Raw genomic sequence first — 22,937 nt, forward strand, 5'->3', positions numbered from 1 at the left:
GAAAAAAAATATATTTTATTTTATTTTATTTTTAGAAAAGGCCCTGCAGAGCTTATTAGAATCCTTGACATGCCCACCTTATACTCCAACTCAACACTTGGAACGGGAGCAGGCTCTGGCTAAAGAGTTTGCAGAAATCTTGCATTTTACTCTTCGTTTTGATGAACTTAAGGTTAAAATTATTACTATATGCTATTTTTTCCATATATTTTGAATCAAAACTGATTTTTTTTTCTGTTTTCTTTCCCTAAGATGAGAAACCCAGCAATTCAAAATGACTTCAGTTATTATAGGCGGACAATAAGTCGCAACAGGATAAACAATATGCATGTAAGTAAATAAGGTCTGATCTGGTTTTCATGCTGAAATATTTATCATTTTGTGTATATTTACACCACTTGTGGTAGTGTTTTTTGATTCGCTAGCTGTCATATTCTCACCTTCACAGTGAGAGTTAATCAGCAGTCTGGATAAAGTGATTAGGCTGGAGCTATTCATTCAACAATCTGCTTGCTGACGTGAACACATGCTGTATCTTTTTCTTGCTGCTCTCAAGATTTTAAGAGTTTTACTTGCTATTTTTTCTCATGTTTTTCTCAGCTAGACATTGAGAATGAAGTCAACAATGAAATGGCCAATAGGATGTCCCTGTTTTATGCAGAAGCTACACCAATGCTGAAAACACTCAGTAATGCAACTACACATTTTGTATCAGAAGTAAGTAATGGGAGAGAAAAGTCTAAACCACACAGTCTTAATCCTAATTTTACAAGATGATGTACTCAATAATGACTGTTTTTTAACCCTTCTAGAACAAAACTTTGCCAATTGAAAATACGACAGACTGCTTAAGTACTATGGCTAGTGTATGTAAAGTCATGTTGGAAACTCCGTAAGTTTTATCTTAAATCTTGTTTTTCTTGTATGTGATAATTTTTACCATATTTATTTATTTCCATCTGGAATAAACAGTTTTGTTTTTGTTTTTTTTTCCAAATAATTTCCTGTTTGCCTTAAGTTGTGGTCACATCGATGTACAAAGCATGATCAATTTTTAGAACGCTTTCTAATCTTTCTAAATTGACAGGGACATATGCAATTTGAAGGTCTTTAAAGTTTTGTTAAGATTATTCTTGTACTACTTTTAAGGACAAGGTTTAGGTTTCATTCTTTTATAGCCTAGTTTGCAAAATTGTCCGGTTAAAAACAGTCAAGACTTTCTTTTTCCTGTTGCTTTTCAGAGAGTACAGGAGTAGATTCACCAGTGAAGAGACTCTTATGTTCTGCATGAGAGTAATGGTGGGAGTTATTATACTGTATGATCATGTTCATCCTGTGGGAGCTTTCTCAAAGACATCAAAGATTGATGTAAGAATGACTTTACTTAATATTCCATAGGTTTGAGAACACTAATTCATGGATTTTTTTCCAGCACAGACTTCTGACTTTTTATAAATCATTTTAATAGCTTTTGAGTGGCAAAATTTATAATTTATCTTTACCTGTTTACTTTCATATATCAGTTTGTTTGAAATTAAAATAAGTATTTGTATTTTCTCTCAGACACAGATACTCATTTGTCTTTATCTCTGCTTTTCTGCCAGCTGTATGGTTATGCTAAAATAATTCTGTTACAGCTACCCATGAATAAGTTCTGTAGTCAGAAGTTTTTATTAATCATGGAATCCCTTTATGCTGAAATGCTCATTTTTGATTCTTGCTCTGTTGTAAATAAGCAAGTATTCTGTATTGTCTCTGCTTTGTCTGAGATCTAAAGTAACACAACTGAAATCCTATTGTTGTAATGCTAATAATGAGCCTTCAGTTTTAGTTTGGGCATGACCAGTGTCAGCAGAATCAACCTTACATTTTCATCTGAGATACTGCAAGCACACACAAAAAACTACTCTTTTTGTGCTGCATGTTTTTACAAATGTAAATCTCATAAAGCATGTCTTTCAGCAGAAATAAGCTGTAGTTCATGCTTAATCCTTCCCTTTACAAAACAGCCTGCTTCTAAAGGAAATATATATATGTAGTATTATTGTGCTTCATGGTACTGGGTTTTTGTTAGCATTTTAGGTACCGCTATTTTACCACATCCCTTTTTTGACTCTTCTTAACAGAAGGAAAGATATGTCAGAAAAAAGGTGAATTGATTTGCTCAAGGTCATGCAGCAGATAGAGCCTGGGAATTGAATGCAGACTTCCTGACTGCTAATGGAGTCTCATGCCTACAGAGACTGCACAAATAAAAATTTTCACAGGACTATATATACAGTGTGTGTACTTTTGTTTCTTGCATTTATCCTAACGCCTGGTAATCTTACATTATAATTAATGTAAATGGAAGGCAGAAAATGTTTTTTAAAATGAGTACATGGTCCCAAATCTTAATTGGTTTAATTAGTTTGGGAATTATTGTCTTTAACAAAAATAATAATAATAAGAAGAAGAATCAGTTGATGCATTTGTTTTACTGTGATAAACAGTTCTATTTTCCAAGCTAGTCACTTCTTGGAATCCATTTTAAGAGTTCAGAGACAGTGGTACAAATTAACCTTTCCTTACACTTTCAAGACTGGATTTCAAGCTATCGATTATAGGTACCTAGCTTAAATGACTAAGAGCTTCTCTTTTTGGGCTCTTTTAAAGATTCTGATTCTCCCCTTTGAGTTTTCCTGATCTGAATGTGAACTGCTTCTGCATACTCTGTAGAAACATTGAGCTTTTTTGAGTTTCACCTCAACTGACTTCTGGATAGCTATTAGATGTATACCTAGCTACGGAAGAAATAGGTACTTCCAGAGCATGATTAACTACATCTGCAATTATATTCTGAATAGTTTGGAGGAATTTACTATTCCTCTCTATGAACTACACAGGGAGTCTGAATACTGGATCAGATGAGTTCTGTGTCTGCTTTCTCTGCTTCATTTTTTCTGTTGTAAATTTGGACAGTGATTTCAGCCTGACTTTTGTGCTCTCTCAGGCAGATGTTCTTTCACTGTGGTGTTTAAAATCAACAATGGGAATTTCTCATCTCACATGAAGTTAGAAAATACTAGTTATGAAACTAACTGTAAGCTCTCACTATTTACAACTAGAGACTGAATACCAAAAATGTAGGCATTGTGTGCAAGTATAAAAATGAAAGTCAAAGTTGGAACATTTCTTCTTACAGTTCCTAACAGCAATGACAGGGAACTGTTTCTTAAATTTCTAGTGATTATTTTCATATGTATTGGCTGTTCTTTTTTTATTATTATTATATTTCTTTAAGTTGTAATTAGGGAAATTATGTGTGAGTTAAAATATTCACATTTCATTTATAATTTAGAATCTACACATAATTTTTAAAGTAGATTATATTTTCTCTGAAGTTAAGCTTTTTACTGAAAATCATTTTAAATAAGACACACGTTTAATGTTTCATAGAAAGCAGCATTAACAGGCTGCTTACCTTTGGTGAAAGTTTTCCTTGTTTTCAGCTAGTGCAATTCATGTATTATTGTTCAGTAGTGGCATGCTTCTGTTCCCAGATGAAGGGATGCATAAAAGTGTTAAAGGAACAACCACCGGACACTGTGGAAGGACTTCTGAATGCTCTCAGGTATGTATGGAATCACTGTTTGATTCAGCCTTAACTTTTTTTTTTTTGCCTCCTAATTTTTTAAAAGTTAGGACTTTTTAACCTTATAATCTTGTTTTATTAAGAAAATTGTCACTTCAGGTTTGGCTTTATCACCTGGGGTTTTCTTTCTTCCTCTCAGTTCCATTCCACTTTTATAGGCAATGATTATTGATTCTGGAAGTCATAATCTCTATCACTATACTTAAGTAAAAGTTCATTTCATACCTAATTTCACACACAATTTGTACTCTCTATTTTTCTTTCATTGGGATCAAGTAAACTATTTTATTTTAATTTTGCTTAGTGATAGAACTTGAAGAAGACAGCTACTCAAATCCAAGTCCTGTAGCTGTTTAAAGTGCTGTCTTGGAAAACAAGACACAATACTGTGAATTCTCTGAAACTCAGAAAGGAGGCATAGTACCAAATTTTTTACAGCTGTGTTGAATTCTTTAGCTGTTGAGTGCTTGGATAGAGCAAGAACTACTAACATAACCACCTCTGCTTTTGCTTATCATGTCTTCTGAATTGAAATTGATGTGGACTTAAATCCTAAAGCTATCAGATGTCTTTTGAGCTTGCGTGATGATTGATTTCCCTACCAACACACGCAGTGGAGAATATGTTAGGGTTTAAATGGAAGAAACACACTAAAAGCTCTTTATTCCTCCTAGGATATTCCTAAAAGTGCAACTCAGCACCAAACAGACTCCCGATAAAACAAAACAAAAGAAAACAAAAAAAACAGAAAACCCTCTATGTGAGGTTATGTGATAAGATATAAGGGTACAAGACCTTTAAGATAGATTCTTAAAATTAAGCTTTTAGGTTCCGTCAAAATTCAGTCTAAATCCTTTTAGTAGTCCTTAGTTCTCATGTCATTTCACGTATTATATTTCCATGGGATGAGGATTTAACTGGAAGAAAGAGAATTCTACAGAATCAAGCTGTTCTTAAAATAAACGATTTGAGTTCAATTTTCTGCCATATTACAGACACTGTATTTGACTGCAGACATATTTTAAACTGACTCTCTTGCTGCACTGACATTACTATGATTGATGGCTTGAGGCCAAGATTTATCCTCAATTCTCCACCAATTAAAAAAGATTAATTTATTGTAAGGGATGTTTAGAAGATAAAGAGCAGTGAACAATTAGTAAGCAAATTCCAGTGATCAGAGGGTAAAGGAATATACATGCCTCTTTGTGTAAATGAACTGTATTGATTTCAAAAACAGCCAGTGAAGTTTTTAGACTTTTAAAATCCCTGCATGTTTTATTAAATACTGTTTTAACTTGTAATTTCTAGGTTCACTACAAAACACCTGAATGATGAATCTACTTCAAAACAAATCCGAGCTATGCTGCAGTAGTGTCTTGAGATGAGTTAGATGTTTGTATTGACCACAGAAGATGTGTATGTTTACATAATTTAATACAGTTTGATGTTAATACTTGTGTGTATTTACATAACCATTCTTCACATTGCTAAAATATATAAACCTGTAGACATAACCCAACTGACTATATATAGTGCAGCCTAAGTTTATATGCTAGCCTTTATCTTTTGACTTTTAAAATACTTTTTTACTTAGATACTTTAGCTAAAACAGTTTATCTGTGCATTTTAATTCTTAAATGCCTTCTCTGGAAGACAAGTAGTAGTGAAGACAAAATGGAAATCAGATAAACTGAAATGTCAAAGCTGCCATAGGAGAGGAACTTTAAAGAAGGAGAAAGTTAATAAAAAAAGAAAGTAAAATTGTATGTAAATGAGAATACCTAAATGTTCATCAGCCTCATTAAATATGTTGTTTTTCATGTAATTAGTGGAGATCTATCTAATTTTAAGGGTTACATGCTTGCTGACATCCAAAAATGTATTGCAAAAGAGGTCATTTTGCCTCTTTTATTATGTATAGCCTGTTCTTTTCCACCACTGGGAAAATTAATACTCTTTTTCAGATATATTATAAATACATATAAAGTGTGTTTCAAGACCATTGCTGGATTTTGAAAATTCTGATTAATTTCATTAGATTTACAAAGGTAAGGGAAAATGCTAATGTTTTGCCTTTAAAAGAAAGGGTTTTGCAGTGTAAATATATCATGGTAAACATTATCTGTTTGAGACAGCTTTACCTGGTAAATTTTTTTTTTGTTTGTTTGTTTTTTTGCTAATACAAAATTGAATAAAGCAGAACTCTTCTGCAGCAGTAAACTTCCCTAGTGTCAAATTGGCCTCATCAGACTAGGGATGATATAAAGAAGTCTCAAGAGCTGAGCTGTTCCTAGGCACTCTTATCAGTTGCCTCAATAGTAATGCTCATCAGCTGATTGAGAATTAGCCCGTATATATTTCAGCTCACTGCTTTTCATTGTTTTTCTACATATGATTGATGCTTCTAGGAGTTGAGTTCCTTACTGAGTTGGTTGTTCTTACTTTCTAGTTTTTTTTTTCCAGTAAATGGAATAGAAATGTTTTGCCAAAAGCAGCAAAGTGTTCGTGCTCTATTAGGCATCTTTTCTGAGTGATCTGCAGTTGCTGTACATATTCTTGCAGAGGTCACGTTCTGAAAGTATGTTCAATTGTGTACTTTGCATATATGCATGAAAACTCCAGTGCTTTTGCACAGGTTCAGATTTATTTATTCTTGTGTATGTAAATCAGAGGTTGTGTGCTGTCACTGGAATTTTCATGCTTTTCACTTCTGAAATCATTAACTGTAAGAGTTTGAAGATGCATTTGGTCTGCTAAAACTCAGCTGTGCTGTTACAAATTTACTCACTGAACTCTGTCCTTAAATAGTGTGACTATCATAAGTTCTTTAGAATTGCCTTAGAGTTTATTTCTGAGCAGAATTACCACTATGAGGTTTCTCAGATCTTATGAGAACTCACAGATGTTAGCATTATACACGTAATGATCCAGGAGAGCACTGCAACTGTAGAATAGAACAGGATTACAAAGTGCTAGTTGTTTTTCTGGAAGCAGTGATCATACTGCTATTTTATAGTAGTAAAGCCACTGTTTACAAAGTCCATTTTTAATGGGGAGCCATTTACAAATATATATTAGGGGAAATTCTGTTTTGTTCTTAGTCACTCTCAGTTAGGTAAATTAAGATGAATTACAGATTGAGTTTTGCTATCTAACGATAATATATGCTTGCCTGCAATCACTTGCCAAACAGTGAAGTCTTTAAGTAGCCCAGAGGAAAGTTATTCATCACTCATGTAATAAAAATGTAAACTTTAAAGTATTCTGCAAGTTGTCATGTGCTGTTTGCTGAAACCACTGAATTTCTTCTCCTGCTGTGATGTTTTTGTACAGAAGTTTGTTTGAAATAATAAAAAGTTTGGTACAGTAAGCATTGGCACTGTCTGTATTTAGAGACAACATTAAAAAATTGAAAAGGATTTAATTTAAGTTTTGGATCTGGATATATATAGTTTCTTTAAACATTATTTAAATTATTTCCTTTGCACGCCACACAAATACAACTTCAAGTTAGTTAAGCAGTTCCTGATTTTTTTTGATGGTTGTCTGTCATCTTGACCAAGGGAAGTTGTTGATACTGCTTTACATAGTGGAGGAGGTTAATCATAGAATCACCAAGGTTGGAAAAGACCTCTAAGGTTATCCACTCCCACCATGTACCTATCACCACTGTTTCCCCTTAAACCATGTCCTTCAATACAACATCTCCACGTTTCTTGGACACCTCCAGGGATGGTGACTCCCCCACCTCCCTGGGCAGCCCATTCCAATGCCTGACCACTCTCTTGGACAAGTATTTCCTAACATCCAACCTGAATCTCCCCTGGCGCAACTAGAGGCCATCCATGAAATTTATATCTGTATATTAGTCATCGTAGACTGTGGTGGACATTTTAGACTGCCTTTGTAATGAGTAAGATCACCAGAGGATGATTCATTTAGTCTTAGGTGCAAATGAATTAATTACTCTTAGAAGGGACGCTCTGTAAGCTAATGGTCAAAGTTACCGATCTGTTTTGGCAATGCTTCTTGCTACTGTGACTCATCATTACATAATCACACAAAAGATCATGTATTAATGAGAGATCATATCATAATGAGAGCATTTCAGATTTTGCATAAATAAATGTGACTACTTTGGATCAGAATAGCCCTAAAAAAAGGAAAAAAAAAGTTGGGGAGGGGGGGTCTGTGGTAGAATAGGGTGCTCTTTTAGGTTTTAGGAATTTGAGAGACAAGAATAGCTGCAAAAAAGTGATGAATTTAATCTCAATTCAGAAGCATAACTCATAACTTCAAAGCTTTCTGCTGCCACTGAGTGGCTGTCAAAAAGCATAGTCACTAGAAGTATATTTACTGGTATGTGATGTGCTGGATCACTCAAATTATCTATGTTTTCCATATACTTACAAAGCAACAAAAAAAAAATCATCTCTTGCTTTCTCTGTTGTATTTCTGCTAAGCTTAGACTGGTTTTGAAATGCAAGTAATATATAAGATGACTTGTGTTCTTGCATATACACTGAATAAAATAAAGTAGGACGTAAATTTGTCATATCAAATAATCTTTTTCCCCTTTACCTTCTTGAGAAGCTTCATGGAATGAGTATATTCTTACAAAAATACAGCACCAGAACGTGTATGTAAATATTTGGGAAATACTGCATCTTTTTTTCATCCCACACCTAGTTTTGGCTACATAGATCTTTGTAAGTATTTTGAAATATCTCTACAGTCCTTGAAAACCTATTTGAATGTAGACAAGTATCCTTTTTCTTTTTCATATTTAAAAAACTAGGCTTCAAAAACAATGAGAAATACAAAAGAAAAACTTAGTGTTGAAACAACATTATGACCTTCATAGTATCAGAGTAGTTGAGGTTGGAAGGGAACACTGAAGGTTTAGTCTAAACTTCCCTGCTCAAAGCATGTTTAACTAAAGCAGTTTTTATTTTCAGGTTTTTAATATTTCCAGGGATGAAAACTCCACAGCTTATGTGGGAAATCTGTTTAAGTGTTCTACTACCCTTACAGGAAAATAAAACAAAACAAGTTTCATATATTAAGGCTCCATTTCATAAATATCATTTGTGCTTGTTGCCTCTTGCCTATCCACCACTAAAAAGAGTGGCTGTCTTCTTTACTGCCATGCATCTGAAGGTCGTGCTATTTGGTAAAGTCCTTTAAACTATCTTTTCTCCAGGCTAAACAGCCCCTAGTTTCTCAGCCTGTACTAATATAACAGACGTTTCAGTCTCCTCATCACCTTCACATCCCTTTGCTGGACTCATTCCTTTAAGTCCATGTCTTTCTTGTACCAGGGAACCCATACCCGGTACCAGCAGTCCAGATGTGTGTCACCAATGGTGAATAGAGCAGAAGAATCACCTTCCTGGGCTTGTTCACAGTACTATTCCTTATGCAGTCCTGAATGCTCCTGCCCTTTTATTTATTTATTCTGTGAAGGCAGATTGAAGACTCATGTCCATTCTGCTGTCCAACAAGTGCCTCAGTTTTCTTTCTGATGAAGTGCTTTGTGGCTACTTGGCCCCCAGTGTGTATACATGGAGGAGGTTAATCTTCCCTAGGTGCAGTACTTGGCAGTTCCCATTTACTGAACTTCATGATTCTCTAATCTGAGATTCTCTCCCAGTGGCAACACAGGCATCTGGTGTATCAACCACTCCTCCCAGTTTTGTTTCATCTGCATTATTTCTATCCCACCCTTCAAATCATTAATGAAGATGTTAAAAAGTGTTGGCCCCAGTATCAACCACTGGGGTACACCACCAGTGCCTGGAATCCAGAAGGATTTTGTGCTACTATTCAGCACACCTTTGAGGCTGGCAGTTCAGCTATTTCTCAGTATACCTCACTGTCTTGTTATCTCATCTGCATTTCAGCAGTCTTGCTGAAGTGAAAAATAAGCAATGTGTACAATTCTTCCCTCATTCACCAGGCCAGTCATCTCATCATAGAAAGCCATCAGGTTTATCAGACACAATTTCCAGATCATCAGTCAATAGTATATACTCCCAAGCACTTTCTTGCTGTTTTAAGTTTGGAAATTGTTTCCAGGAGGAAACAATTTGTTCCATCAGATTCCCATCGATTGTCATGCTTGTCAGGTGAAGCCAAGAAGCCTGTAGTTCTATAAAGTCTCCTTGCACTGCTTGAATTAATGAGTGGCATTTGTTTTCATCCTGTCTTCAATGCCATCAGCCATCTCTCAGCACTGGTGGTGCTTCTCATCAAGTCATATGGATGTGCGTGAATCCAGTTCATTTAAATTCTTCCTAACCTGAACCTTCTGCACTTAGAGTAACTTTTACCCCAGACTTTCTCTCTGATCTCTGGGACCTGAGACTTCTGAAGACAAATCCTACAATTAAGGACATGGGCAAAGAAAGCACTGAGTTCCTTGCCCACATTCTTTGTAACGGGGTCCTCTACTACATTTAGCAGTGGGAATACATTTTCTGTAGCCTTCCTGTTGCTGCTGATACTCTGATAGGCTTTTGCTTGGACATCATCTCCACCACATTTTACTCCAGGGAGGTTTTGGCCTTTCTAAGTCACTTCTCCCTGTTCCCTCCTCTACTTTAAGTTCGGTGTGGCTTTCTGCTCATCAGGATGGTTCATTCATGAGCTTGGATAAGGTGGTCCTTGAAGATCAGACAGCTTCCCTGGGTTCCTCTTCAGGAATGTAACCTATCCAATTCTTCCAAGTGTAGCCTTTAAGAAAATAAAACATCCCAAATTCAGTCTTTCCCAAAAAACATGTTATGGTTGTATAGCTGAGAATATGCTTTAAAAATTACAAGTGTTCTAAAACTATTAGAGATGCACAATTTGATGAGAATAAAATGTCAAGACATACAAAACGTACTTATCCAGAATGTTAGTATTTTTAAGAGAGTCTTTTAATTTACTTAAAAAGTAGTCCCCTAATTGTGATTCTCTTGCTGCAGATGAATTCTCTAATGTATAACTCCAAAATCTATGAACATGAAGCCAGTGCGCTGAAACAGTGACATGATTATAATTCATCAATAATTAAATGAAACCCAGTTCAGTTAAAAAAACAAATTTAATAGATCTAATATTTTATGTAGCTACAGACTAATAAAGGTAAATTTCAAATAGCCAAATAATCCAAATTCTGAAAACCTGAATCTCCTTTGCGTTGATATAACTTGATTGCAAGAGAGCTGTTTTTGATTGACATGAGTGTAAATGATATCCTTTGTGTTTTTTTTCAGTTGTGGCCTTTGACCCAAATTGCTTATTACTGAGCAAATTGAGTCTTCTGCTAGTGCAGATCAATGATGTAACTCGATAATCTTGCCAAGATCTGACTCTTGACTGCTTTGAAATTAAAACTAAAAAGAACAGTGCAGTAGGTATTCTAGAAAGTCAATATGTACATAGTTAAAAAATAGACCAACCAGACACTAATCCCTAGTTTAACAGGAAGATATGTCATAAATTTTCAGCTGATCTTCATTCGGGTCCATTCTGGAATTATCAAAATCTTGTATTGGATATTTGGACCGTGACAAATATAAAGACTTGGATATTAAGAAAATCTTAACATTCCTCCTGCCATTTTATGATTACAAATAATTTAAAGTTTAGAAATCTGTTATATGGCTTGGATGAAAATTGCTACTACAGCCCATGTGATTATTCTTACTCCAATGCTGCATTCACTTTAAGTGAATGGGTTTAGAGAATATTTCCATGAATTTTAGTGAAAGGACAAACAGCTGCTCTCTTCAGCCATGAAAACTGTGGCAGAATTTCTCTGTGTTCTTCAGACATACAAACAAAGTTTGAAGATGGCAGTAGCAGATGACCAACCTCAACAGGTTGTCCATTTAGAAAAGGACAGAAAGCTCTAGATTGGGCATGGATGCAGGCACTGTGCAATTCAGAAACTATGCTGTGGGCTGTGTGACATGGCAATGTCCCAAGGAGATCATGTTAGATGGAGAGGGAAGTTAAGGGCTTTGAAGAGGAAAATATTCTACCCAGAATGAAGAAATTCTTATGATTACACAAAGTTTCAGGGCTTAACTAAGTTTACCTCCTCTCACCTCTTTAATAAAAACCTTCCCAAATATGAATTAGGATTTTTAGGTGAACTTCATGTAGCATTCAAACGTAGCCCTGGCTACTATTCATTACACTGAATATATCAGTGTAAGGCCAAACTATAAAGCATGTCTATAAAAAACATTTATTTAGATAAAGAAAGCTTGTGTTATCTAGCCAACCTTACTAAAGGATTTTAAAGTGATTTGTGTTATGCATATCAGGTTAAATGTGTATATTTGTTCTTCTGATTAATTTTGGATTGCATATACTCTTAATACCACTTATAATATTTGTTCAGTGAAAGATTATTTCTAACTACTACTTATGGAGATCTCCACAGCTGTGTTTTAAAACTTATAGGTGAATGCCACATTTGTTTTACAGAGTCCGTCAAAGTGACTTTTATTTTATTAAATTTGGAAGCTTAATCACTCAGTGAAGATTTCTTTTGTTCAGTGGTTTCATATTCACATTGAGACACACTTTTCTGTTGATATGTTGTACAACTGTAATCACTTAAATTGAGGTAAATGAATAAAGCCAAATATTTTACTTTTCATTTTTTGACATTCATGATCTAATTGGTTATTTTTAAATAATGCAATCCATTGTAGGTGACATGAAGTTAATAGAACACTCAAATGTCTGCTGTCCTCAAAGTAGTTTAAATTTATTAAAAAATATTACTTCAGAGACAAGATTATTTTTCAAACAAGCACCAGTAGTCCTTATTGTATTTATTTTTCAAATTGAAACTGGAGTTTTACAATACAGGAGTTACCTGAAAGAGTATGCAAGTAGATTGCACTGGGAGACATGGTGTAATTGAACTGGAAAAACATAGAAACATTTTGGTAGCCTTTGGCATGGACTGAGCTACAGATAATTCTTCATGTTGGGAAGTTTGCTGTCCCTCAGTTCTATCATATTTATGAAATAAAAAATAAATAAAATAAGTAAATAAAAACAGAACTTGTCCTCTCCTTCTGACCCAATAACAATTGAAATATCAGACTTAAAAATCTGGCAATGAGAGAATAACAAGCAAACATTGAACAGAATCACAGAATTGTAGGGGTTGGAAGGGACCTCTAAAGATGATCTAGTCCAACCCCCTGCCAAAGCAGCTCCCTAGCACAGGTTGCACAGGTAGCTGTCCAGGCAGGTCTTGAACGTCTCCAGAGAAGGAGACCCCACCACCTCTCTGTGCAGCTGTGCCAGTGCTCCGTCACTGCACTGTGAAGAAGTTCCCACACACATTTGTGCAAAATGTCCTATGTCTCAGTTTGTGGCCATTTCCCCCCGTCCTGTCACCACACACTGCTGAGTCCAGCCTCATCCCTTTGCCTCCCGCTCCTTACATATTTATAGACGTGGATCAGATCCCCTCTGAGTCTTCTTTTCTCAAGGCTGAACAGGTCCATAAGGTCTCATAAGAGAGGTGCTCTACGTCCTTTATCACCTTTGTAGCCCTCTGCTGAACTCTTTTGAGGAATTCCAGAATTTTTTGTATATATATTTGTGTCTATTAGCTATTTGGAAAGGCAGTCTGGGATTTTCTGTGTTTGGAAAGTCCATTTTTTCCCAGGGTGTTCTTTCAGTCGTATCACAATTATATTAGAAACTTCTGCTGGAAGAATTCCTCTGAGACATCTTCTATTGGCTTCATGGGTCAAGAAGCATCAAAATGAAATACAGCATTCTAGACTTTGCAGTGGCAGGTCATTTACCTCCCTGATCTTGAAAGCAAGATGAAAATGATTTGTATCAGAGTGCCTAAAAAAGAACATCTTGCCTTATTTTTTTTATTTGTTTTATTATTATTATTATTATTTCTAATTTTTTCTTTTATCATCTCTTTTCAGAATTAGAAGATGCAGTTTTTCTTGTCTTTAAAGCATATAAATTCTTCATTTGTTCAAGTCGGCCTGATAGGCCATTTGAAACATAGAGATCTGAGTCCAGCCTGCCACATCTTGACAAATAGAGGTGGCAAATGTTAGAATCTAAATTTTCCTTTAGTCTCTCAAGGGGCACCACCTGTAAAGCCGTGGGCTTTGCCTAAGATAGCAAATTATGGCCTACATGTTGCATATAGGGAGATACAGGCTACTGAAGAATCACAGAATTGTAGGGGTTGGAAGGGACCTCTAGAGATCATCTAGTCCAGCTCCCCTTCTGAAGCAGGCTCCAGTCCATCAATTAGATACTGATCAATCCCGCTGATCTTGCCTCACTCTTTAATGAACTCCTGTGTTATAATGGACCAAATCACCGTACTATAAATGTCTCAGCTTCTCCACTGTGGACCATGTTGATCCTAGGTTAGATTGAAATGCCACATTCTTGGCTTGGACAAAATGCCAACTTTTTCACTATCCTAAAGTTAAGCACTGCATTTGTAATTGTTCCCAGTATCCAAAAGCTTTTCCTTTGTGCAGTGTTTAGTGCAGTGTCACAGCTGTCCGCTGCTGGGATTTCTGCAGAATGAAAGAGAGGAAAAAAAACAGCACTATAAATAAGTGATTTGGTTCTCATGCTGGTTTAGCTGATTTTGGGGATCTGTTTCCAAGTCTGTTCAAGCGATTAGCCTTTGAATTGCCAAGCTGAATACAAACAAACAAAAACCCTCCTCATTCTTACAAGCTCTAGCTTGTTCTTCATGTGCTCTAGTAAATCATCTTTTTTTCTAGTAGCACTCAGCTACCTGACAGCAAAACCAGCAATGCTAATTACCACCACAGAGTTCAGCAGTTCAACCTTACTGAGTTACGAAGAACTCCTTTTGACTTAGTCTCTCTGGTCTCTTCCATCTGTATCCACTTTGAACAAGTGTCCTCTAAACACTGTTTTAAGAGATGTTAGCTTACATTTGCCAAAGCACCAGTTTTGTGCTTTGCTACAGAAGTGGAGATATCCAAAATTTCCTTTGTAGCATCAGGATGTGAATCTGAAAACTCAGTTGTACCCTGTAATTACAAGGTTCTTAAATATAAATCTTCCTTTGGATTACCATAAATAACTGTACAATTGAAAATATTCAATAGTGTTATTGTAATAGAGCTTTCTCATCAGCAACAGCATGCAACAAATCATAAAATCACAGAGCAATTTTATTACAGACTCTGAAAAAAAAAATCTTCAAAACCGCAGCATGTGCTATAATAAAACCTAAATGATGTGTGTTTATATTTATTCTAGGATGCCGTCAGTTTAAAGCAAATGTCTCACCCTTTTGTGCTCTGCATTGCATTTGCTTTCCTCAACTCATGGGGAACGCTTTCTGATGCATGCATATTCTAGAGCACAGAGGTGGAAGATCTGCTCCTGAAAACAGTCCACAAGTTTTTCTCATCTGATCGCAGAATAACAGACATTCAGCTTAGCTGGAATCTGAGCTTCAAAACAAATCCATTGAAGGAACTACCAATGGGCAAAGGACTAATATAAAATAACTGAAATTTAAGTTGAGCTCCAACTTGAATTGCATTCAGTAGTAAGGGCAGCATACATCCTGGCTGACTTTGAATCACATTTAAACAGAATTAGTTAATTACTATTATCTTGAAGGCAGATCAATATCAATATGGCTGATCAGTCTTTGACAAATCTAACCATTTAAAATTCAATGACATAAGTGAGAATTCAGCTGAGTAATACTGAGGGACTGTGTCATTTACTGAGATTTAACTTGCTTTAAATGTATTATATCCTGAGATGGAGTTGACAACTGTTAACTGCAAACATCCTGAAAAACATAGGCAAAATCATCGCTGCTGGCATTCCTATTGATAAAGGTGTCTTAATCATTAAATAAATTATTTTTGTCATGAATGTTGTAAGCTTGAAGCAGTTTGTAACATGGTGTTTGTGCATCGTGAAACATGAGACAGCATGGAAAGTACAGAACTTGGCGTTTAATTTCAACTTACTTGATGTTTAAATTTTTCCTGGTTTTCTTTGTGAGACATAAAGGTTTTCTCCTTTATTACTAGTGCTATTCTGTCAACTATTTTTCTTTTTTTTTTTTTTTTTTTTTTTTTTTGTTTCTCGTCAGATCTGCTTCTGTCTTACAGAGAAAGAAATAAAAATGCCAGTCTGTTATCTCACATTTCAGTTAAGTCTAACATATATTTGCTTAGGGGTAAAGAAGTTGAAGAAAAAAGGGAAATGTCAAAAATGAATAATAAATGGCGTATAAACAGAAGCAGATTTTCTGTGATATGTTACCCCTGATAAACTTGATAATGTTTCCCAAATGTGTTGCCTTGGTTCAGATCCAAATCTACTGGTCGGATTTTATGTGCTATTTTTAATTTTACTGCTTAAAATACTTGACATCATCTTGTAGGAATTCCCTCCTACTGCAGAGCTGTATCTAGTTATTTGTAGGTTAAAATTCATCTTAATATAGGTTCACATAAAACATGTGTTACCACAGAGGCAACAAAAAGACAGATCTGGGTGGGTAAAACAAGCTGGATTTGCGAGGAAACTCTTTTTTCTTTTTAATGAAATATGTTTTCCTTTGAGGCCACTCCATCGTTTGATATTGTACACTCCAAGGTCTTTCCATTCAGTAAACTTTCCTTGCCCTTTGAGCAGCGAAATCAGAATGTAAAAGGCGAATACAAATAACTAGGGACAGGGGGACCTGGAAACATTTAGGACTTCACAAAAAGCATGTAGATCCAGGCAGTAAAATCAAGTGGTGCTGCAAAACACTGTAGCTCTTTGGGATACCTAAGAAGCTTCTTTCACTCCTATAGGTACTGCTGCGCTGGCTTCTGTGGAGTTACTCTTCTCTGGATTGGTATTTGTGGGGATATTCCTAGATAGAGTCTCTTTCTCAACATAAACCAGTAAAGACCTGGAAGCATTAAACAGACTGATGAGAAAAAGGAATGCTTCCTCCATTGATGCACAGCTCTGACAATATCAACATGAGGAAACATGGCCCTCATAATAGAAAAGCATTGCAGTTACTTACTGATGTCTTTTAGCTCGTGTTTTTTCAGTTATCCTATACAAGTAGTAGATACTCTGGAAGTAATATCCTTAAATATCAAGTTCATGCTTCAGTGCCTCAGCCGTAGCTAAGTTCAATACTTGAAGTAGACTGGGCCTGATGAACTTCCCTGTAAAGTATTTAATGAACTGGCTTAGCACAGATTCTTGTTATATTTGATTACTTTGAAGAGAGTGGTGAGGCAAATGCCTGTCCTTAAAAACCAGAATGAGATGGAAAATAAGTGCCCAGTTAGATAATAGGCCATCTCAGACCATGTCAAAGGACTGTCGTTTCCTAAACAGAGAAGAAGAAGCAGTGGAAGATAAGTATCAGTGGCAAGTAATTTTCCTTTGTAAGACTTTTGGTCGTACTGTACATTGATTTCCTGTAAGGAGCTGAAGAAATGTTGCCCAGGTAGATCCACTACAACTTCTTCACACACAGAGGCTCTGGCTGTGCAGATGCACAAGGCTGAGCCTCAATTCATGGCAAACTTTGGGCTGAGCCCTCGGCCCCGTCTTGAGGGAGAAAACTGCAGCCAGGGCCTTGCTCCATCTGGAGCTAGTCCCAGGTGTGATGTTCTAGAGGCAGAGAAAGAAAGAGAGTACCCTTGTTGCCAGACTGTGCCAACCTGAGGCCAGTCCTGAATCCCTTACAGGCAGCCAGGCAGTTGCCTTGAATCTTACTCCAAATGATTCTGTTCCAAGAAGGCAGATTTTGGGTAGGGAAAGAAAAATGTATTCATCACACATTTGCTTTATATTACACCCTTTATGTAGTTATTCCTTACAACAAACACCAGAATATGATCATTTGCGTTCAGGAAAAGGTGTAATTTTCTTAAGTGGTGTTATACAAAACTCTAGCCAGCTGATGAAATACAAACCCTACCATGCATTTCAAAATGTGAAGGACTGATATTGCATTTATCATCCCCTTCTGAAGCACCATGACTGATTTTAAATATAAGAATGTTCCCTAATTGAATTATGTGAACATTAAGGCAAGATACTAACATTCTAACAATGAATAAGATATCCTTGTGCCAGCTATCACGAGGAAACCAGTTTGTGATATAGGGTAACTACACAGGGATAGATCATATAATCAGTGGGCTAACGTGTCATGTGTGGAGTGCACTGGAGACAGAGACCACATTTGTTTTTCCTCTTTCTCTGAGTGCCCTTTATAACAATGGTTTGCTAAAGCCATGAATTGTAATTAATATAATCTGAGAAAGGTGAAATGTAGCTTAACTAAATGTGGTATAATGTTGCTCTTGGTGTCTTAAGCCTGTTATGCAATTATCATCAGCAGACAGTCCAAGAAAAGAACAGAAGTGAATCAAACAGTGATAACAATCAATTTAATAAACAGGCATGCCTGACAAAAACTGAATTTTGTGAACTTTATCTCATTTGGCTGCCACTTTGACTTCACCTGACAAAGAAATGTCTTTCTTCCTTGTCATAGAATCATAGAATGGCTTGAGCTGGAAGGGATCTCAAAGCCTATCTACTTCTAACCCCATGCCATGGGCAGGGTACCAGAGTTGTCCAGGGCCACATCTAACCTGGCCTTGAACACCTCCAGGGATGGGGCACCCACAGTTTCTCTGGGCAGCCTGTGCCAGTGCCTCACCATCCTCTCAGTAAGAAATCTTTAATGCATTGTAAGACATTTTGTATGTTTCTGTGGCTTTTTGTTGTTGTTATTTTAATGTCTGTGAAATAAAACCAGGAGTGTGTGAGCTAAATAATGATGCCAGGTAAATGTAGGCGTTCAAGGCCAGGTTGGATGGGGCCATGGGCAACGTGATCTGGTGGGTGACAACCCTGCTCATGGGGAGGGGTTGGGACTAGATGGGTTTTGAGATCCTTTCCAACCCAAGCCATTCTGTGATTCTATGACTATGATTCCATGAATATATGAATATATGAAATGCTGAGCCTGACTTCTCCAGTCCAGTCACTGTGGGTCCCAGGATCAATTTTGGGGTGCTGCCGTTCCTAGGCCATGCTGCATGCTGCTGTAAGAGGGAAATGCTACTCATGGGAGGAAAGGTAGGAGCCTGAACTCTTTCCTTTGCACCCCACAAAGAGGCCAAAGAAGGAAGCAGTGGTAAAATAAAAAGAAAAAAATAAAATAAAAAGAGAGTAAAAGAAGAAAAAAAGAATACACAAAAAGCCCTCTGAGCGAGCTGGAATAATGAACAATACAGCTTATACAAACTGCACTCTGCAGAAAATGATCTGTGTACAACTCTGAGAAGAGGTTTCCTCATTCAAATGCCAATGTAAGCACGGTTTAGGAGCCCAAGTCTCCTCTTACACGTTGTTTCTATTATAGTGCATTTCATTTAGTTATAATGAATCAGAAGATAATTCTTCCAAAAATGCTCAGCTTTTTCTTCTTATTCAGATTCAAGGAAAATAATATATTATCTTTCTGGTAAAAGCCTAAGAATTCTATGTTAGAAATATATTATATTCCTCAATTCATTGTGGAAAGGCAATGAGGGCAATACAGAAATCTGCAGTTTCAATTCGCTGCTGATGTGTAGAGGGGCACAGCTGTGTTTTTGGGCTGACTATCTGTTACAAGCTTGAATACAAGTCTGGTACCTTCAGAAGGCAGTTAAGGTCTCTGGTGAGCTGAAATGCCTCTCTGCCACAAGGTTTCTGTCTGAACGAGGACTACTTGAGGACTGAGCAGAGACCTCATGCTTTGATTTAACTGACGATATACAACATCAGAGACATGAAGTCTTTTCATCATGTTGTTCAAGCTATGACTTTTGCTTGTGAAAGCAGATTTTCTGTTTGTTTTGTCTTCTTTGTGTGAGAAGGCAGAAATTTGAGGCTGTAGGTGAAACAAATGTAGGACACAAGGACTACCGTAGGTATTATCTGTAGTAAGCATTGGCAGCAGGTTGAGTACCAGCTCAATGACATGTAGAACGACTTGCTCTCTGGTTTGCCTTAATACTTTATCATAACCAAGCTGGAAAGGCATAACAAATTTCAGATAGATAACGTGGAGGCACAGAATCTTGGTATTGCTCTCAGAAGTCAGCACAGAAGCAAAATGTACTTCAGAAGGGCAATTGCAATTGTGCAATTAACTTAAAATGGAAAAAAAAAAAAGAATAAAGCAAAGGAGGGTTATAACATTTATATAATATACACTACAGCACATACATCTACACCTTTCTGCTTTGGGAAGTTTCATTGTTCCCATGAAAAAGAGCTGTAGTAGCCCAATGGTGCTGCTTGTCTGAAGAGATATGGCAGAAAGAGGGTCTATCTGGATTTGCTGCATTTTTCTTCAAGTCTCAACAATATTAAACAAACAAACAAACAAACAAACAAAGATGAAAAAAGACGAGAGAGACATTCAACTTCAGTACAAGGGAGTGAAGATTTTACCTGAGTCGACCTTGGTTTTGGAGGAAAAGGGTATGGGCATGAGCCAGGCTGTGATCTTCACAAAGATCTATGCCTTTATTTTCAGCCATAGACACGGCCTGAGGTCATCAAACACATTCTTTACTTCCTTATTATTCCTTATTATTCCTTATCTGCAGTCTGCAGATTAAGTAGAGGAAACGAGAGCTGTATTTGCCTCCTTTTCCCTTGCAAAAGGGATGGTGGTGTGGCAGGGCAGGCTGGGACTCCTGCAAACACAGCAGCTTGAGGCTGGACCTGAGACGAGGGCAGGTGATATGACAGAGTCTGTATCCCTACCCCAGGGCCCCAAGATAACAGTTAAACAATATATTTGGGTATGTTTGCATTAGTGTTTTGGTTTGGATTAGCTTTCCCAGGCACCTCCAGTTACTGGTTACCCTTCCTGAGAGCACATGAAGTGATTCAATTTCCCTGATGCTAAAGGGTGTCCATTGTTGCAAGCATTTAACTGAACTTAAGTAAAACCTCCAAAATACGTGTATGAAGAATATCAAATCCTCAGAACAAACCATTTTGCACTACAGATCCATTACTCCCAGGCCACACAACTTTTGAAATTTAACATAACCCGAAGATGGTCAGCTAATAATTTATGACTACACAGAGGTGGGACATCCACCAGTTCTCTGGGCAACCTGCAGCAGTGCTTCACCACCCTTACTGTAAAACACTTCCTCCTTATATCCTGTCTAAATCTCCCCTCCTTTAGTTTGAAACCATTACTCCTTCTTCTGTCACTATAGACCCTGATAGTTTAGCGCAAGCATCACAGCTTTCATTATTATTTACCATAATCAAGTAATATTCTCTGATAACAACAATCAAAGGAAAATATAAATTGCATCAACAAACTCTTTAAGAAAACTTCTGCACCAAGCTGACCAGAGCTGGAACATATCAAAATCCACCTTGCCTCCAACCAACTGTACTCCTGAATGTGAGTATCACTTCGTAAAGCACTTTGGTGCTGCAACATCTTACTTCAAAATCAATTTGAGGAAAATAATCTTCTGTTTTAATACATTAGAGTTCCAGTCTTGCTTAATAAAGCATAAGCCAGAATTCTGGATGAAAGCAGAATGTACAGAAAACAGAATCAAATTTGTACATGTGTGTTGAGAGGTGTTCACACTGGGGGCAGTGTCATTCCTATGGCTGAGTCAGGACTCAGGATGATCATCCCAACCTGCCAAGAATAATTGGAGAAAAGGAAATGTTGTCTCCTCTTTTCCCCATGTTCATTTTCAAATTCTTACTAGTTGTTTGTAATACTTCCCAAGTGTGGGAGCCTGATTGGTTGAATCACTGAGAAGTTTTTTGCTGTCAAAAACAACCTGAGCTAATTCTTATTAGCATTATGCACAGTGATTGCTTGCAGAAGGGTAAAGGCTTTATTGTGAGTATTTCCAATCAAACCTGCTGCAAATTAGCTTCATCATGAAATCACGCCTTTCAAATTCTATACAAGATTTTTCCCTGTCATAAATATTTAACAAAGAATTAAAACCTCATTAGGCAGTCTCAACAATCCATAGATAATACACAGGTATCTAAAATTGCTCGTATTAATGTTTTTCTTTAGTATGAATAGTAGAGAATGCTCACTGAACTAAAAAGTCTCAACAAACAAACAGGAAATGTATAAAGAACAATCAAGTACTGTAATTTATGGAAATATTAATTGGTCAATTTAAAGTAAATATTGTGATACAGCTAATTTTTACTACTGCAAAATATTAATAACACATTACTACATAATATGGTAGAGTCTGGAACAGATAGGATGAATGAAATTAATATTGCTTAGTTCCTCTATATGGTTTCATTAAAACATTAAAATCATCCAAAACACATGCATGACAAAGCAAGCAGAGTTTGATCATGCCCAGCAGTGCCTCTGTAAGTCACAATGAAGAGAGGTGTTTCCAGGTTTTCTGTTTGCTCACCAGAGCCAAGTTCTCTGGACAGGGTCAAGTATCTCTACACTGAAGGGAAATGTCAAGATCACCTGTAATATCAAAGCAAAACTTAAACTGGTCAGAGCAGCATATGCATCAACAAAATCCATCTAACAGCATGGTGAAAATTATAGAATCACAGAGTCATTATAAGGTCGGAAAAGACCTCTAAGGTCATCTAGTCCAACCATAAATCCATCCCCACTGTGCCCCCTAACCACATCCCTCAGTGTCACATCTTCTTGGACACCTCCAGTACTCACTGGTTCCCTGGGCAGCCTGTGCCAGTGCTTATCACTCTTTCTGAGAAGAAATGTTTTCCCAGTATCCAACCTGAACTTTCCCTGGCACAACTTGAGGCCATTACCTCTTGTCCTATCACTTTTACCTTGGAGAAGAGGTTGACCTCCATCTGCCACAGCCTCCTTTTAGGGAGTTGTAGAGATGTCAGCAATGGCTTAAGAAGGGGCACAAATTTTACTGGCTATCTCAACTGAAATATTGCAAATTAGTGAAATAATGGAAATTGATTTTTTAAAACATAAATCAATGCACCTTGCAGCTGGATTATTTAATGGGGATAACATTTGGCAACCAATGACAGTAAAAGCTTGAATATTTCTGAAGGTTTCAGACCCTATCAAATTCTAAGGTATGTAATTTAATATGGCAGGATTGCTGCGTAAAATTATTGCACTACTTTTGAAATTATCAGTTTACATGCCAACAAACATAAACGAAATCTGTTAATCAATGATACA

General features: G+C 36.7%; 1 protein-coding gene across 5 annotated transcripts in view; it reads left to right on the top strand.

Annotated features, from left to right (window-relative positions):
- Nucleotides 1-7,007, top strand: part of CYRIA (CYFIP related Rac1 interactor A) — a 49,707-nt gene extending 42,700 nt beyond the window's left edge. For 4 of the 5 annotated variants that reach the window (XM_065730688.1, XM_065730687.1, XM_065730686.1 and 1 more), the window contains 7 exons: nt 36-172; nt 253-330; nt 601-717; nt 813-892; nt 1,242-1,368; nt 3,543-3,613; nt 4,946-7,007. In XM_065730688.1, the coding sequence (XP_065586760.1) occupies nt 36-172; nt 253-330; nt 601-717; nt 813-892; nt 1,242-1,368; nt 3,543-3,613; nt 4,946-5,009 (674 nt within the window). In that variant the 3' untranslated portion in view covers nt 5,010-7,007. Of the gene's footprint in view, nt 1-35; nt 173-252; nt 331-600; nt 718-812; nt 893-1,241; nt 1,369-3,522; nt 3,614-4,945 lie in introns of those variants that run through there. The other variant, XM_065730685.1, reaches the window with a different exon arrangement.
- Nucleotides 7,008-22,937: the final 15,930 nt, after the last annotated feature.

This window comes from Cyrtonyx montezumae, unplaced genomic scaffold, assembly GCF_038088225.1.
Source record: "Cyrtonyx montezumae isolate F1298 unplaced genomic scaffold, pur_monq_1.0 scaffold_13, whole genome shotgun sequence".
NCBI classification, from domain to species: domain Eukaryota; kingdom Metazoa; phylum Chordata; class Aves; order Galliformes; family Odontophoridae; genus Cyrtonyx; species Cyrtonyx montezumae.